This window comes from Labeo rohita, chromosome 20 (assembly GCF_022985175.1).
Source record: "Labeo rohita strain BAU-BD-2019 chromosome 20, IGBB_LRoh.1.0, whole genome shotgun sequence".
NCBI lineage: Eukaryota > Metazoa > Chordata > Actinopteri > Cypriniformes > Cyprinidae > Labeo > Labeo rohita.
The window spans coordinates 32,398,431-32,415,883 of NC_066888.1; the positions used below are offsets into that span (position 1 = coordinate 32,398,431).

The 17,453-nt window shown below is 36.7% G+C and overlaps 1 protein-coding gene and 1 long non-coding RNA gene across 2 annotated transcripts; one reads left to right on the forward strand and one right to left on the reverse strand.

The window, feature by feature from the left end:
- Positions 1-1,207: 1,207 nt before the first annotated feature.
- LOC127182624 (G-protein coupled receptor 6) lies at positions 1,208-4,427 on the forward strand. Its single transcript, XM_051138013.1, has 2 exons — positions 1,208-1,396; positions 2,606-4,427. Exon 2 carries the CDS (start codon positions 2,614-2,616, stop codon positions 3,610-3,612), a length of 999 nt encoding a protein of 332 aa, XP_050993970.1. The 5' UTR covers positions 1,208-1,396; positions 2,606-2,613; the 3' UTR covers positions 3,613-4,427.
- An 8,045-nt stretch (positions 4,428-12,472) lies between these two features.
- LOC127182630 (uncharacterized) lies at positions 12,473-14,873 on the reverse strand. The gene is made up of 5 exons (XR_007829933.1): positions 14,811-14,873; positions 13,688-13,779; positions 13,419-13,525; positions 13,195-13,298; positions 12,473-12,925 (listed from the first exon to the last, which is right to left on the reverse strand). It is a non-coding gene; the product is annotated as an uncharacterized LOC127182630 (long non-coding RNA).
- Positions 14,874-17,453: the final 2,580 nt, after the last annotated feature.

The following is a 17,453-nucleotide window of genomic DNA, read 5'->3' on the forward strand; positions in this document are numbered from 1 at the left end:
TACTTTGTTTTTCCTGGCTGTTGACAGTATTTTCTGATTTATAGTGATAAAAAGAGAAATACAAAATCCCCACTGTAAAAACTCTAATATGTCAACAAAATGCAAATTAGTGCAAAATTTCAGAAAATTTGTAATACAAATCAATTGTCTTAATGTAACTTGATTAATCAATATTTTGAAAAGTGAATAACTACAATATAAAAGTGCAGTGAACTCTGGAATCATTTGCCCTACAAACTAATCCGATTTAATCAGTAAAATTATTATTTTTTTTAAAACACTAAAAGTAGTTTTAATGTATAAATGTATTGTATTTTTTAATCGTTTTAAAGTTTAATTTCTATTAAATATTTTTATATATATGAATCATTGTACAAGCATTATTTTATATATATATGTATATATATATATATATATATATATATATATATTATATATATATATATATATATATATATATATATATATTATTATTATTATTATTATTATTATTATTATTATTATTATTTATATTATTTTGATTATCATTTCCTATGAATGTCCAGCCACTATCGGTAAATAACTGTAATAACAATAGTGCAGTAAACTGTAAACTATTTGCGCTACAAATCAGTGTATTTCTGATAACGATCATTCAGACAATATAATAACACATACCAGTTTGCAATATCAAGCACCGTAATGGACTCTTTTTGTACCTTAAATTAACCGGATACAAATGACACCGGAAGTCCCGCGCATTGACGCTGCAAATGGCCTCGTCCGTTCTTCTGATAATAATTTGATGCTGCAAATGTCTGTAGATTAAGCTTTGTCTTTATCTTTTTCAATGCAAACTGCTGTAAGACTGCCAATTTAAGATCATGCCTTACAGTACTGAAAACATATACATCATTTTGCATGCATTGTACAAGCATTGTTGTAAATAGTTTTAATGCTATCATGCCAGTTTGCTAGCCTTAATTGAATGCAAACAGATTTTGTATAAAATACAGTTGCAGTTGACACTTATCATTGCATAAATCGCGTCACGTGCGCTCAGCATGTTCCATTGGATCAAACATTGATATATTGTCTTATGCACATCAGTTGCAATCATTCACTTGTAGATCGGTGATGTTATGCGCCCAGCGCTGCTCGGTCGCGCGCAGATGTAGGCGGCGGCGCGCTGACGTCACCATGGTTTATTAGCACCGCTCGGACCCGCAAACGCCAGTCAGTCGCTCTCCGCTCCCGCATGGCCGGTGCCTCGCCCGCTCCCCGTGCTCTAAACCAGATCCAGGACTCATGTCCGGGAATCCAGACCGGAGTAAAGGATTCACCTGAAGAAGAACACGCGAGTGCTCAGCTGAAGAAACTCTCTTCGTCTCTGTTTTCCTCCATGTGAAGGAAAAAGGTACGACAAGCGATATCTCGTTTTTCCCAGCTATAAACTCAGATGAGATGCTGCGTTTGAACTGCAAGTTTTGAGAGTTTGTGCGCAAACAAACCGCGTTATTGTCATTTTTCCTGAAGCGAAGTTGGTTTCAGCACCACGGACAGCGCACGGCTCAAACGCCGCTTTGTTTACTTTTATCTCCATTAATTAATTTTTCACTTTGATTAGATTTAAATTGTCTCACTTTAAGTGCTGTCTATCAGAAAGACTTCTTTCTTTCCACATAGAGTTGCTATTCTATCAAAAGCAAAGACAGCAATTTTTTTTCTTTTTTTGCACGTTTTGCGCATCAGCGTTTAAAGCGATTCGATTATCAATCGTCAAATACCCTAGAGATTAATTTGTGTTTTTTAAAAGTGCCAGTTTGTACTTTTAAATTACGCTTAATATGATTTTTGGTTGTATTTTAAGCGAAAACTCCACGCATCTGCCCACATCGCCTTTTTTCAGTTATATAGAGGAAAAAGTACGACAGCAACTGCAGAGTTTTTGCAGATGAAGTACTTAACCAAGAGTTTACAACTTTTAAAATATGTTTATGCTCAAAATACATACTTTATTGCACTTTGAGCTTGACAAAAAGCAACATTTTCGAGATTCAGCACCACGGACAGCTCCAATTGACTGTCAATTGCCAACGATCAAGGAGATAGTGCAAAGATATCATGCAAATGATATAATACAACTTCTTAATGTGGTTTTACGTCTTATTTTGAGTGCAATATCCATCCAAAAGACTTCTGTTGGCTTCTACTTTGATTCTGCACTTGCAGTTTCAACTTTTAACAGATGTTTATGCTCACAACAGATGATTTGTTCTTGACAAAAAGCAACATTTTAAGATTCAGGACCATGGACAGTTCTAATTGACTGTCAGTTGCCAACTATTAAGGAGATTTCTTCATGCAAATGATATATTAGAACTTCTTAATGTGGTTTTACGTCTTATTTCGAGTACAATATCCATCTGAAAGACTTCCGTCTGCTTCTACTTTGATTGTGCACTTGCAACTTTTAAAAGATGTTTATGCACAAACATTTTATGATTATTGTCTTAATGCATAAGATGATGTAATCAAGTTTTTATTCAGAGTGTGGAGTCTCCGCTGTCATTTATAGTTTTATTTGATGGGTTTTTCTAATCTCATGTCATTGTTTTGTGTTCAGGCTGAGCGATGAACGAGAGCGCAGCGCTCAACGAGAGCGGTGTGGGTTTGCCAGCATCCGCGTGGCTCGAAGCTGAAGCCTTCGATGCCAACCAGACTCTGGCGCTCTCATCGGCGGCCCTCGAGTTCCACGTCAACCCGTGGGACATCATGCTGTGCCTGTCGGGGACGGTGATCGCCTGCGAGAATGCCATTGTGGTGGCCATCATCTTTTACACGCCGACGCTGCGCAATCCGATGTTCGTCCTAATTGGCAGCTTGGCCACCGCCGACCTGCTGGCCGGCATGGGATTAATCCTCAACTTCGCGTTTCAGTATCTGGTCTCGTCCGAGACCATCAGCCTTATTACGGTCGGATTCCTGGTGGCGTCCTTCACGGCGTCCATCAGCAGCCTGCTCGCCATCACGGTCGACCGCTACCTGTCGCTCTACAACGCCTTGACGTACTTCTCCGAGAAGACGCTGCATTATGTGCATCTGATGCTGGTGGGGACGTGGGGTGCGTCGCTCGGATTGGGACTGCTGCCCGTTTTGGGCTGGAACTGCTTGGACGATGCATCCACCTGCAGCATCGTGCGTCCGCTCAATCGTACCAACCTCACCCTCCTCGCCGCGTCGTTTTTCGTCATCTTCGCCCTCATGCTCACCCTGTACTTTAAGATCTGCAAGATAGTGTGTCGCCACGCGCACCAGATCGCGCTGCAGCAGCACTTCTTCACCACTTCGCACTACGTGGCCACCAAGAAAGGCGTCTCCACGCTCGCCATCATTCTGGGCACGTTTGGTGCCAGTTGGCTGCCCTTCGCCATTTACTGTCTGGTCGGGGAGCGCGAGTATCCGCAGGTGTACACGTATGCCACGCTGCTCCCCGCCACCTATAACTCCATGATCAACCCCATCATCTACGCCTACCGCAACACCGAGATCCAGCGCTCCATCTACATGCTCTTCTGCGGCTGCTTTCAGACTAACGGCTCGTACCGATCCAGATCGCCCAGCGAGGTGTAGATCCTCTCTGCATTGTTTTTAACCCTGTAAAGCCTGAAAAATAGCTAAATATTTTTCAGAGACCCAAATCTGAGCAAAAAATCCAAGTTGTAATGTATATCGCTCTATATCTCCAATAATATGTCTTGGTATAATTCAATGCAATCCAATGATGATTGAGAGATGAACAAATAAACGTTCCTCAAAAGATGTGAGATGTTTTGGAGGCTTGTGAAGATCATTCCTCCACTGAGGAACAGTGAAAGCAAAGCTTCCGGAAACAAACGTTCCTCAAAAGATCCTGATGATCAGGTTTAAGACTAAAAAATGATTCAAGAATCAAGTTAAGCCAAGCTTCTTCAGTCCAGTAAGTGTTTATCTGGAAATATGACTGCAGTTTTTCGGACATTTACTTGATAAAAAGAGACACGTGAAGCACCAGCTGAATTCCACTATCAATTAGATGACAGACGGCTTTTGCTCGTGTTGATCACTGAGGCCTGAGGCCTCGGTAGGCTTTATAGGGTTAAACTCTCGTTCATGTCGCCTGTACGTGCAGAAGTATGAGTATGGCGCTGAAAGTGTCTGTTGCGCATTTTGCACTTTACTGAGACCCGGGCGTCTCTACACGCTGTGAACAAGCAACGACCCGCATCAAGAATGTATATTTATATTATTTATAAGCGACATGTTGCACTTTACTGTACAAAACTAGATGCCAAAGCAGTATTGCGTAGGCCTAAGTGTTTGACGAGTTACTCGTGTGATGGGTTTTCTATTTTGTAAAGTTGTCCATGACTGTACATTTTATACAAAAGAGTGACAAAATAAAACATGAAAACTAAAAATGACTGTGTTCATTGCTAAAAGTGTGTTTGTTAGTGTGAGTGAGTGTGTGTGTGAGGAAATGAAGGAATGATACAAGAGCTGAAACCGTTGAGAATGATGTTGTCTTGATGTCATCTATTTAAAGGGACAGCGCATCTAAAAATGATCCTCTGCAGTGAATGGGTGCCGTCAGAATGGTAATCAAAACAGCTGATAAAAGCATCACAATAATCCACACTACTCCAGTCCATCAGTTAACATCTTGAGAAGACAAAAGTTAAAACAAATCCATCGAGATGTTTTTAACTAAAACTATGAGTTGATAATAACGCTAAGTCCATCTCCTGTCGTCTCTCACATCAAAATTCAGCCACATATTTGTTTAGAGCTTTGTTTTTTTTTTTTTGTTTTAGCTTGTGAACGATGCTTGATCTGTGCACACTTCTCTCCTGATTCAGTCCAGACCACTTTTTCACTGGATTATGGATTCGTATTTTAGTTAAAAACGTCTTAGAGGTGGATTTGTTTCAGCTTCTGTCTTCTCAAGATATTAATTGATGTTCTGGAGTGGTGTGGATTACTTGTGGATTATTGTAATGTTTTTATCAGCTGTTCGGACTCTCATTCTAATGGCACCCATTCACTGCAGAGGATCCGTTGGTGAGCAAATGATGGAATGACAAATTTCTACAAATATGATGAAGAAACAAACTCAATCCTAATCTTGGATGGACTGAGGGTAAGCACATTTCAGCAAATGTTCATTTTTGGGTGAAATATTGATTTAATTAAAATGCTAAATTGAAATTATATATATTTTTTTTTTCTCAACAACTGTTGCTTTTATTGAAGAGCATACCATTTTAAAATGCACCCAATTGTAATTATTTAATTTACCTATATTGACACACCAAGTATCTGTTAATAATAATGTATTGGGGCCTTTGAATATTTTGTTGGCTGGTGAAAGGGTTTTTAGAGTAATGTAAGTCTAGAACCACTGATTTAAATATAATTATCTATATAAAGCAGTGAAATTATGCACAAAACTGTAATAATTGGTTAAAATGGTGAAGTCACAGACATCAGAAGACACTTGGTGAATCTCTTGGATTGTGTCGTCACCGTCACTGTCAGCACCTGCTGTGTTCGCTGATTAATGAAGCTTGTGTCTGAAAGTCATGAATTTTTCCTCCTTCAGCACTAATTAAGTTCAAGAGTGGACGAGATGCTCATACAGATTCATTCATTCAGTTCCGTCATCACTGAAGCAGATGGAGCAGGAACATCCTGGTAACATCTCAGCACTGCTAATTACATCCATCCTTCAGGCTTTTAAGGTCCCTACAAGACTAATAGATTTACAAGTGCTCTAGACATGCTGGTTTATTGCAGGTCAATTTGATTGCCTGAAAATTGGTTCAGCTGTTTATTTTTTGCTGAAATTTGGTGACTTGTTCTCATTTAGGGTCATGAATGTGCATGCAAAGTTTCAACACGTAGATGTGTTTTGGAAAGGCTGTACACAGTGAAAATTCATTCATTGGCCTCCATGTTATTTCCCAAAAACCAACATTAAAAAGCAGGAAACCTTTATTGTAACTTGTCAAAGACTAATATATGAAATCCATGAGAACTTGAAATTAAGATCTTTTGAATCCGATACTGCAAATATTTAATTACAGTAGATTTTTTAGTGTTTGATTCTTGTTCGAAGGCTCTTAAAAGTGTGAAATAGATGTTATTTTATATTTATACTTTACATTTTTGTTCTTGTGATGTCAAGTATTGTCATGACTTCATTTCCCACAGGCCCAGCTTGATCAGTCACATGAATTTCACGGCTCAGATGATTGGCTCAAAACTATCGAAACAATTGCGTCCAAGTTTCAGAGGTAAGAAAATGACTTTAGGTGTGTTTAATAGATAACGTGATATTTTGAATAAAAATTACAATTAAAAAAACATTAAGTGCACTGAAAGATCCAGATTTGAAAATTTTAAATAAAAAATTACCAGTTTGAATAAATAAATAAATAACAGTTAAGCGTTTTCATTTTCATTAAAGTGTTGACATTTCATCTTCAAGCGTTGACATTTTCATTAAAAATTACCAACTTAAAAAAAATTATGGATTCGTTATTGACAATAACATGCATTTAGAAAATAAATAAGATGTATTTTTATTAAAAAACAAAGTCAATATGAAATTGCATACTATTTCAGCCCTTCTGCTTTAAATATTTAATGTTTAATTTAATGTTGCTTGCCATTTCTGTGCAATTATTTCTGAAATTTACTACCAATTTCTGAGTGAAAATGGTTTCAGAGTAAAAGTTCTTCAGTTTTTCTCCTCATATCCTGATGGTAAATTGATTCTGATGTCATTTTGACTCTCTTGCCCTCGCAGTGACATTAATAGACAGTCATTGACACAAGATGCACTATATTTAAACATGCCGTTTCTGAATCATAATTAGGTCTAGCCTTGGAAAATTACATGATGGTCTTGTAAAACAGGCTTTTTGTGATGTTTGTGACTGAAATAGATGCTGAGCTTTTTATGTTTTTGTAATAGAAGCTTAAAGCAGACCTCTATTAGAGTCCAGACTGAGGTGATTGTGTGTTATCTGTCTGTGTTTGAACAGCCGCTCAGTGATCCTCCTCCTGCGCTCCGAGCTTCAAATGTTGAATCACAGCGTTATTCTGATGGATGTGGGTGCAGCAGACGGGCTTTATCACGGCTGTGGGATGGTGGGTGTCTGTTGGGCGCCCGATGACGTGCCGTCCTGAAGAGGTTTGGAGCTGGAAGAAGTGAAAAAGATGTTTTCTCATGTTCCTGTAGTTCAGACAGGAGGTCATGGGTTCTATTCCCAGGAAATGCATTAAACCCTATATCTTCAATTCAGTGGAAGACCACTTTTGATATGTGCGCGTAAGCGTGTGCACAATGCACCAGTGTAAATGTAATGTCATATGCAATGAAAAAAAAAAAAAAAACTGGTGTAGATAATTTTCACTTAGAAATTAAATTTCACAAATAATTAACGAAATGGCAATCTTGCATTTGCATTAAAGGCATTGCATGTGAAATTTTGAAGTAGAAAACCTGAAATAGCGTTTTCTTGTCAAATGTACTCCAATAATCATTGAAAAAGTATTTTTTACAGTATATATATATATATATATATATATATATATATAGCATCGTTAGCATAGCTTTACAGCTAAAATACAAGTTTGATTGAAAACCAAAAATGCTAGTATGCATTAATGTGTTAACAATAACACAACAGTATTGAACATTCTTTATAGTTTTATTAACTGTCTAGAAGCTACAAAACAAAACGAGTAAAGATTAGGATTAAAAAGGTTATAATAATTTTCCATAATAATAATAATATATATAAAAGTATCTATCTATTTTTAGGGTTTATACACACACACACACACACACACACACACACACACACATATATATATATATATAAATTCCAGTTTTAATATATTTTGTGAAAATGACTGAAATATGATCTGGATATGTTCTGGACAAGTTTTCAGAGATTTATCCTTTAGATGGTTATATATATTTAATCATAAAATATAATAATAATAAAAATATATATATATATATATATATATATATATATATATTAACTATTTAACATATATTAAATAGTTATAAAAACTCTGGTCATTTTTATATACGTGTTTAAAAACATTTTAAAAATTATTTTAAAAAAATACATTTTATACTTTTATAGTATTTATTTATTTATTAATTATTTATTTATTTTTTTAGCAGCATTTCAATAATTAGTTCAAATGACATTTATATAGCGCTTTTTGTTTAGTTAGTTCAAATGTTTATGTATAATGTAATGTCGTTTATAAAATATGAAAAAACCTTTTCCTTTTATATATGTGGTATTTTCCTAATAAAATAAATAATTGTATAATGTATTGTTCTTTACTTTCCTAAAAGACATTCTGAAAATAAGAACGCGCATCAAATATACAAATTTCTATCATGAACGGGCTTCTAAATTCCTCCAAATTAATAATCCAAAATCGTTTCTTTTTCCAGTCCGCAAAACTCACAACGAACATTTGGTTTCAGCGCAGAAAGTCCGCGTGACGTCACCAAGCGTGTGCATAACGTGACGGACGGCTGCGGCGCGGTCTCAGTCGAACTCTACCGGGCAGATGTTGTTTAAATATGTTTTATTGTCCTCTATTAGAGTGACATCATCTCTGATCTGGACTTCACGGTCTGTTTGAGATCTCTGAGAGCTCACAGTGAGATTCAGCAACACAGACATTTATGAGCGTCTCCGTCCGTATCGTCTTTGTTCGGGATATTCCGGGTTCGTTCTGCTCCGATGCTTGTTTCTGGACATTTCTGCAGTGATTCCCGTGGTGTTTTGTCTGCGCTCCCTTGATGTTTTATTCATGCGCGCCCACGCGAGCCATCTGAATCTCCAAAGCGGCTCGAGTCATCTTAGCAACACACCCACTGAACGACACTAACCTTCATCATCATCAACGTCAGCAGCGTCTTCCTTCCTCTTCATCATTCTCTCGTTCATTACCTTCACTAACAAATACAATAAGGAGGAATTAAATCTGAAATAAACAAGTGTTTTCAATCATCCGGCAAATTTGTTTTTATTTTTTGAAAACAATGTTCTTTCAGATGGAAAGAATACAATTAGTGTAATCAAGCGTTTGAATAATTTGAGTGAAATTAAGTGATGCACTGTAAAAACTTTACGCTCAAACGGAAATGGATTATAGGCAACTTGCGCACGCACGCACACTTAGTGTACTAGGTGAAAGTGCAGACTGTAGTAAATACTTTAGTGTCTGTGCACCAGGAACTCTGCGGCCCTAATAAACGCATTTATTGAGTGACGTTTCATCACATGTCGTTATATTTTTAGACTCAAGGTTTCATTCTTACCGCATTAAAGTGTTTAGGGTCACAGTGCGTCCTAAACTAATTTCTAAATTGCATAAAATTGCTGAGTTTTCCTATTATTTTCATACTTTCTAAAGGGAATGACTGAGAAGTTGTTTGACCAATAGCGTGCAGGCTGTGTACATAATCGACCAATCGTGGCGTGCGAGAAGGCGGGATCCACAGAGAACGTTTGCAAATACGCCAATATATATTATTATTATTAATATTTTAATTAGTTTTTATTAATTAGTCCACAAAAAAGATGACGTACACGAATCCCTAAAGTAACAAAAAATGTTTTTAGTTAAATAAGGTCTTTGAGTGTGTGTAAAGTTGTGTAGTATAAATAGTGCGAGTAGTGTGTTCACACTGAAACTTGTAAAAGGAAAAAGTGCACTTTAAAAACCCGAATGATGCACTTAACTGACAAAAGCTTGTGTCGGTCTGTGATAGCAGCTGCTCACTCCTTCCCACTTGCAGGCATTTTTCTTAAAACCCACAGGAATGTATTATCAATACTGTAGCGCCCTCTACAGGTCACAGTAGCTCATTACAGGTCGGATTTGGTCTGATGCGCTTCTCTGACGGACAGACAGGCGGCGCTGGTGAGTGACATTCATTTCCTTAATATTGAACCTCACGTTTAGTTTGAATGTGAAATACTACAGTGCCCTCCACTAATATTGACACCCTTGGTAAATATGAGCAAAGGTGGCTGTAAGAATAAATCTGCATTGTTTATTCTTTTAATCTTTCATTCAAAAAATTCACAATATTCTAACCTATCATTTAAGTAAAACTATGGAAAGCAGGGGGAAAATCTCTTTATGAAATAAATGTTTTTCTGTAGTTCATGTTGACCACAATTGTTGGCACCCAATTATTGCAACGTCCTTTATTCAAGATAACAGTTCTGTGTTTTCTTCTTTAATGCCTGAAGAGTTTGGAGAACACCTGACAAGAGATCAGAGACCATTCCTTCATACACAAACTCTTCAGATCCTTTAGTTTCCCAGCTCCATGCTGGTGCTTCTTCTCTTCAGTTCACCTCACGCATTTTCTATAGGGTTCAGGTCATGGCAGAAGCTTCATTTTATGCTCAGTGACACGTTTTTGTGTTGATTTTGATGTTTGGTTTGGATCACTGTCCTGATGGAAGATCCAACCACAGCTCATTATAGAACTTCTAACAGATGCAGTCAGGTTTACATTTTTTATCTGTTGGTATTTGCTAGAATCCATGATGCCATGTATCTGAACAAGATGTCCAGGACCTCTGGCAGGAAAATAAGCCCACAAAATTATGGGCATGGGGTACTTTTTGTACCAAACCTATCTTGAGTGTTTGCTGCCAAAAAGCTCTTTTTTTTAGTTTCATCTGACCACAGAAGCCAGTCCCAGTTGAAATTCAAGTTGTGTCTGACAACCGAATATGCTGGAGTTCGTTTTTGGATGAGCAAGGAGGATTTTTCTTAAAACCCTCCTGAACAACATGTGGTGATGTAGGGGCTGTTTGAATTTTTTTTTTAGTCTTTCGGCCCCAAGACTCAACTAATCTCTGCAATTCTCCTACTGTGATCCTTGGAGAGTCTTTGGACACTTAAACTCTCCTCCTCACCATGCATTAGGACGATACAGACACACGTCCTTTTCCAGGCAGATTTGTAACATCTTTAGTTGATTGGAATTCTTAATTATTGTCCTAATGATGGAAATTGGGATTTTCAATGCTTTGGCTCTTTTCTTACAGCCACTTTCTATTTTGTGAAGCTCAACAATCTTGTTCTGCACATCAGAACTATATTATTTGGTTTTATTCCTTGTGATGGATGATTAAGGAAATTTGGCCTTTGTGCTCCTCATATTTATAATCCTGTGAAACAGGAAGTTATTGCTAGACAATATCATACTCCTAGTCATTCTAGTGTGCTAAATAAATGCAAATATGAATGGGAATATACTTCAGAGATATTTTACTCATTATAATTTCTAAGGGTGCCAATAATTGTGCCCAACATGCATATGAGAAAAAACATTTATTTCATAAGGTAAGTTTCCCCCCACTTTTAATTGGTTTACTTCAATGAAAGGTTAGCATTTTGTGAATTTTTTTATTGTAAGATCATAAAGATAAACAAAGCATTTGATTTATTTTCATAGCCGTCTTTGCTCATATTTACCAAGGGTGCCAATATTAGTGGAGGGCACTGTATGTTGTACTGACAGCTAAAGTAACAGTTTATTTAAAAAATAGAATTTGTAAATGTTTTAAAAAATGGTCTACTATACAAAAATATGAAATGTATTTATTTGACACCAAACAGGAAGCGCCTGCGACCGCTGACAGTTATTTCAAGATATTTTATATGAATAGAAAATGTATTTATTTGACCGAAACTGCTTGCGATTGCTGACTGGTATCTGAAGACAATGTTTATTAATATAAAATGTATATGACGCGAAACCCATGCGATCGCCGGCAAGCAGTTGATGTTACCGTACAAAAACATGAAATCCTATTTATTTGACACCAATCCCCTGCGATACGGGTATCTAAACTTATTTTATATGAATAGAAAATGTATTTATTTTACACAAAGTGCCTGCCGTTATTTTGTTTCTTTTCTCTCTCTCTCTCTCTGGTTTTTTTTTTTTTTTTTTTTTTTTTTTTTTTTTTGGCATTTTTTCCATTTTTGTTTGATAGGACAGTACACTCTAAAAAGTGCTGGGTTAAAAAATAACCCAACCTTAACCCAGCCGCTGGGTAACTATGGGACAGAACACGCGTTGGGTTGTTTTGACCCAAGTGCTGGGTTTAACCATTTGACCCAGAATGCTGGGTTGATTATTTGACCCAACCAGTGGGTCAGGTTAACTGTGTTGCTGGGTTAAACATAACCTAATCATTCGGTTATTTTTTGTCTTATTGCCTTGCTACCTTTATATTTACCAATAATAATAAATAATCACAGAAGAATGTAAAATTATTATTGCTTTTCTGTAATACAGTTAGAAAAACACAAAAAAATGCAACTGTAAACATCAATTTAACAAGTTTTATTTCTTTTTAAAACAATTTTCAAATGCAAAAACAATTTATCCAACCATTACAGACACATAAAACAACAATTTTAGTAGATCAGTTACTTTAAAACACAAAACTGTGTAAACTAGGCACTGTAGATTCCCATTCTTTGTTAACATTGCAGCAGCAGAACACTCAGAAATGAATGATTACCACATGAGAATCGTTCTAAACATTGTGCGATTAAAACTAAGCCAAACAAAGTGTCCACCAGACAATACATATGACAATTTAAAACATGTTACAATTGGCCAGAAAAAACAGTTGGTCTTAAAAAAAAAAAATAATAATAAAATTCACACATGAAGACTTATGTCCATCAGTATAATATACTGCAAGGTGGAGAAATTTCCCGGCAACAAGTCAGTGGCTTCAGTGGCACGGCCCGTAACAATGGTGAAGGTCTGGGATGTCGTTGTCTTGTCCCCAAGGCACAAATCCAACATGCTGGTCTCCACCTGTTAATTATACGACACTTAGTCTTGAAGACACTTAGGCCTTAAAATATACTCATTTTAGAAGAAAATTTCAAACTGCACATTTTTAGTCTTTTACATCTGAACACTTCATACAGTGGTGGCCAAAATGATTGGAACACTAGTATTTTCACCAGCTAAACAATTGTTTTAAGTCAGTGATTTCTATTTTTTGCTGTAGTGTGTCAGTGGGAAATATCAGTTTCCAAAAATTCATTATATATATATAGAAAAAGTAAAACACAACTTACAGGTTTGTATGTCAATGAATGGCTTCCAGACTTCTGTGGTTGTGGTTCTGTGGACCCTTCCTCCAGAATGGGCAGGACTTTGAAAGCACTCTCCCCTTTAACGTCTAGACCATAAGAATAATACAGTGCAAACTGTGAAACTTATCTCATAATCAAAACAACACAGTGAAACACTTTCATGTGAAAATTTTCTATAGATTGACATATTATAGGAAATACTTTACCTGAAGTCATGTCACCCAGCTCTTAATGCACCTTTCCATCTTGCAAATGTAGCCCAGTCTACCAAAAAGTCTGCCTCTGGATGTAGCTTCCTGAAGTCTTGTAAAATCTGATCAAATTTGAAGAAAAAAAAAAAAAAAAAAAAAAACACACACACAAATGTGGTTAAATAAGTAACTATGTATAATACCAGTAACTATGGTTATTTTAATGAAAAGATCAAATTCTAAAACAAATCATGGTTACTGAATGTTATTGAAAGAGAACTTACCTTCAAAGGTTTTAACCAGGGTATCAAGCTGCCTTTCCTTGAACTTCTCTATTTCAAAGCTGTCCATCTGCACCAGCAAGAATCTCACATATCTAGAATGAAATTTCAGATTTAGAAAATTAGAATTTCACAAAACAATTACTTATTTTATATAGAAAGCAGGTTAATGCGTTTACATGCAGCACAATCGTTTAAACACAGATCACGTGATTCTCCGCAGTTTCTGATTAAATCGGTCGGGTTTTCTCTGACATGCCCTCGCGTGTGAACAGGCAGCAGCTGGGTGGAGGAGTGGACGGAGCGGGCGCGGGCGCATTTAGGCGCAATCATCAAATGTATTTAAAAGGAAGCCCGCGCCACTGTTCTGACCGCATCACTGTCGTTACCGGGTGTTTTTAAGGAATATTTGCATATACGCACATACGATCAAATGAGCTATTCATGTGGACTGTCACGATTTTGGCTAATGCAGGACATACTCGATGCGCAACAGAGGGGATTTAGAAGTGGGTACAAGCAAAGCCAACTGATAAAGAAGTGGACATAAGCTGCGTATACCCTGCACTACACCACTGCTTATACACCACGAGAGTTAAAGTAAGGTGCATAGCGGAGCTAATGCAGCTACCTGAGGGAAAAAAGAGCGCGAAAATGCACAACATAAAAATGACGGATCTATCGTTGGATTCGGCACGTCGCAGATATTGACTTGAAAAAAATATGCCCTTAAAAGATCAATTTTAGTACGAAATGACATAATTCTGTCAAAACATTACAAAGCCATACAGTATGCAGACAGTAACTGAACTTACCCCGTATTTCTAACATATGCCTGGTTTCATGAAGCGGTAAAAATGGACAGTACTGATAAAAAAGGATGTGTACTGTGTATAAATAAAACTTTGCACACACACACAACTTTTATTTAACGATAAAGCGATTGTTGAGGCAAGAAAGTACCTCACTATGGCTGCTACTTAACGTTCGTTAATCATTCACAGAATAAACGCTAACCCCGCACAGCGACATATCAAATATTGCATTAAACAGTGAAATTACTGTGCTTTAAACCACAACTTATTAAAAAATAAAGGTAAATAATCATATAATCATATTAACTTACCGTATAATCCTGCTTGCAGTGAATTGCGTGACCGCCTGACGAGGAGACGAGTGAAGAATCCAGAAAGTTCGATAAGTGGAAAAATAAACAAACCGGTTGGGTTAAAATAACCCAACCCCGTGTTCAGTGGTGAAATTGCATTTGACCGAGCATGATCAACCCAACTGTGTGTTTACAGTACCTCAAACAACCCAGAATTTTGACCCAGCACAATTAACCCAGCAATGTGTTTAAAGAAATAACCCAGCACTTTTTAGAGTGTACAAAATATGAAATCCTATTTATTTGACACCAAACCCCTGCGATCGCCGACGGATATCTGAACTTATTTTATATGAATAGAAAATATATTTGACACAATACTGTTAAGTAACTGAGGTTTCTGTATATGAATATAAAATGTTTGTTTTTTTTTTTCATTTTTCTTTGATAGGACAGTAGAGATGAGGCAGTAAGTGAATGGGAGGGAGAGAGAGAGAGAGAGAAAGGGATGTGGCATCGGGAAAGGTCCACGAGGCGGGATTCGATCTCGGGACACCCGAGGCACAACTGCACCATAAGGCTATTGGCGCCGACATAAAATGTATTTGACACGAAGCGCCTGCAACCGCTGACACTTATTTCAAGTTACTTTATATGAATAGAAAATGTGTTTATTTGACAGAAACTGCCTGCGATTGCTGACTGGTATCTGAAGTTAATGTTTATTGATATAAAATGTATTTGACACGAAACCCATGCGATCGCTAAAAAGTTGATATTACCATACAAAAATATGAAATGTATTTATTTGACACCAGACCCCTGTGATCGCCGACGCGTCTCTGTCTTTACTTGTCATGAGCAGATAATGTATTTATTTGACACAAACTGCCTGCTGTTACTGTTAAGTATCTAAGGATTCTGTATATGAATTTAAATGCATTTGACAGGAAGCGCCTGCGACCGCTGACACTTATTTCGAATTATTTTATTTGACTAAAAATATTTTAATATGACAGAAACTGCCTGCGATTGATGACTGGTATGAAGTTAGTGTTTATTATACTGGTATCTGAAGTTAGTGTTTATTAATATAAAATGTATTTGACACGAAACCCATGCGATCGCTGACAAGCAGTTCATGTTACCGTACAAAAATATGAAATCCTATTTTTTTGACACCAAACCACTGCGATCGCTGACGGGTATCTGAACTTACCTTACATGAATATAAAATGTATTTATTCGACACAAAGTGCCTGCCGTTACTGTGAAATAACTAAGGTTTTTCGTATATGAATATAAAATTTAACAGGAAGGGCGTGCGATCGCTGACATTTATTTCAAGTTATATGAATATAAAATGTATTTATTTGACAGAAACTGCCTGCGATTGTTCACTGGTATCTGAAGTTAATGTTTATTGATATAAAATGTATTTGACACGAAAGACATGCGATCGCTAAAAAGTAGTTGATGTTAGGTCTACCATACAAAAATATGAAATGTATTTATTTGACACCAAACTGTCAAATGCATTAAAATTCATATACAGAATCCTTAGATACTTAACAGTAACAGCAGGCAGTCTGTGTCAAATAAATACATTATCTGTTCATGACAAGTAAAAACTGAGATGTGTCGGCTATCGCAGGGGTTTGGTGTCAAATAATTACATTTCATATTTTTGTATGGTAACATTACCTTTTTTTAGCGATGGCATGGGTTTCGTGTCAAATACATTTTATATTAATAAACATTATCTTCAGATACCTGTCAGCAATTGCAGGCGCTTCCTGTCAAATACATTTTATGTCGGCGCCAATAGCCTTACGGTGGAGTTGTGCCTCGGGTGTCCCGAGATCGAATCCCGCCTCGTGGACCTTTCCCGATCCCACCTCCCTCTCTCTCTCTCTCTCTCTTCCACTCACTTCTTGCCTCATCTCTACTGTCCTATCAAAGAAAAATGGAAAAAAATGCCAAAAAGAAAAAGAAAATACATTTTATATTCATATACAGAAACCTCAGTTACTTTACAGTAAGGGCAGGCAGTTTGTGTCAAATAAATATTTTCTGTTCATATCAAGTAAGTACAGATACCTGTCGGCGATCGCGGGGGTTTGGTGTCAAATAAATAAATTTCATTTTTGTACTGTAACATCAACTACTTTTTAGCGATCGCATGGGTTTCGTGTCATATGTATTTTATATTAATAAACATTATCTTCAGATACCAGTCAGTAATCGAAGCCAGTTTCTGTCAAATAAATACATTTTCTATTCAAATAAAATAATTTGAAATAAGTGTCAGCGGTGGCAAGCGCCTGCGACCACTGACACTTATATCAAGTTATTTTATATGAATAATAATAATGATAATAATAATAAGAAAAATGTTAATTAATATAAAATGTATTTGACACGAAATCCATGCGATCGCTGACAAGCAGTTGATGCTACTGTACAAAAATATGAAATCCTATTTTTTTTGACACCAAACCCCTGCGATCGCCGACGGGTATCTGAACTTATTTTATATGAATAGAAAATGTATTTATTTGACACAAACTGCCTGCCGTTACTGTTAACTACCTAAAGATTCTGTGTATGAACATAAAATGTATTTGACAGGAAGCGCCTGCGACCGCTAATATTTATTTG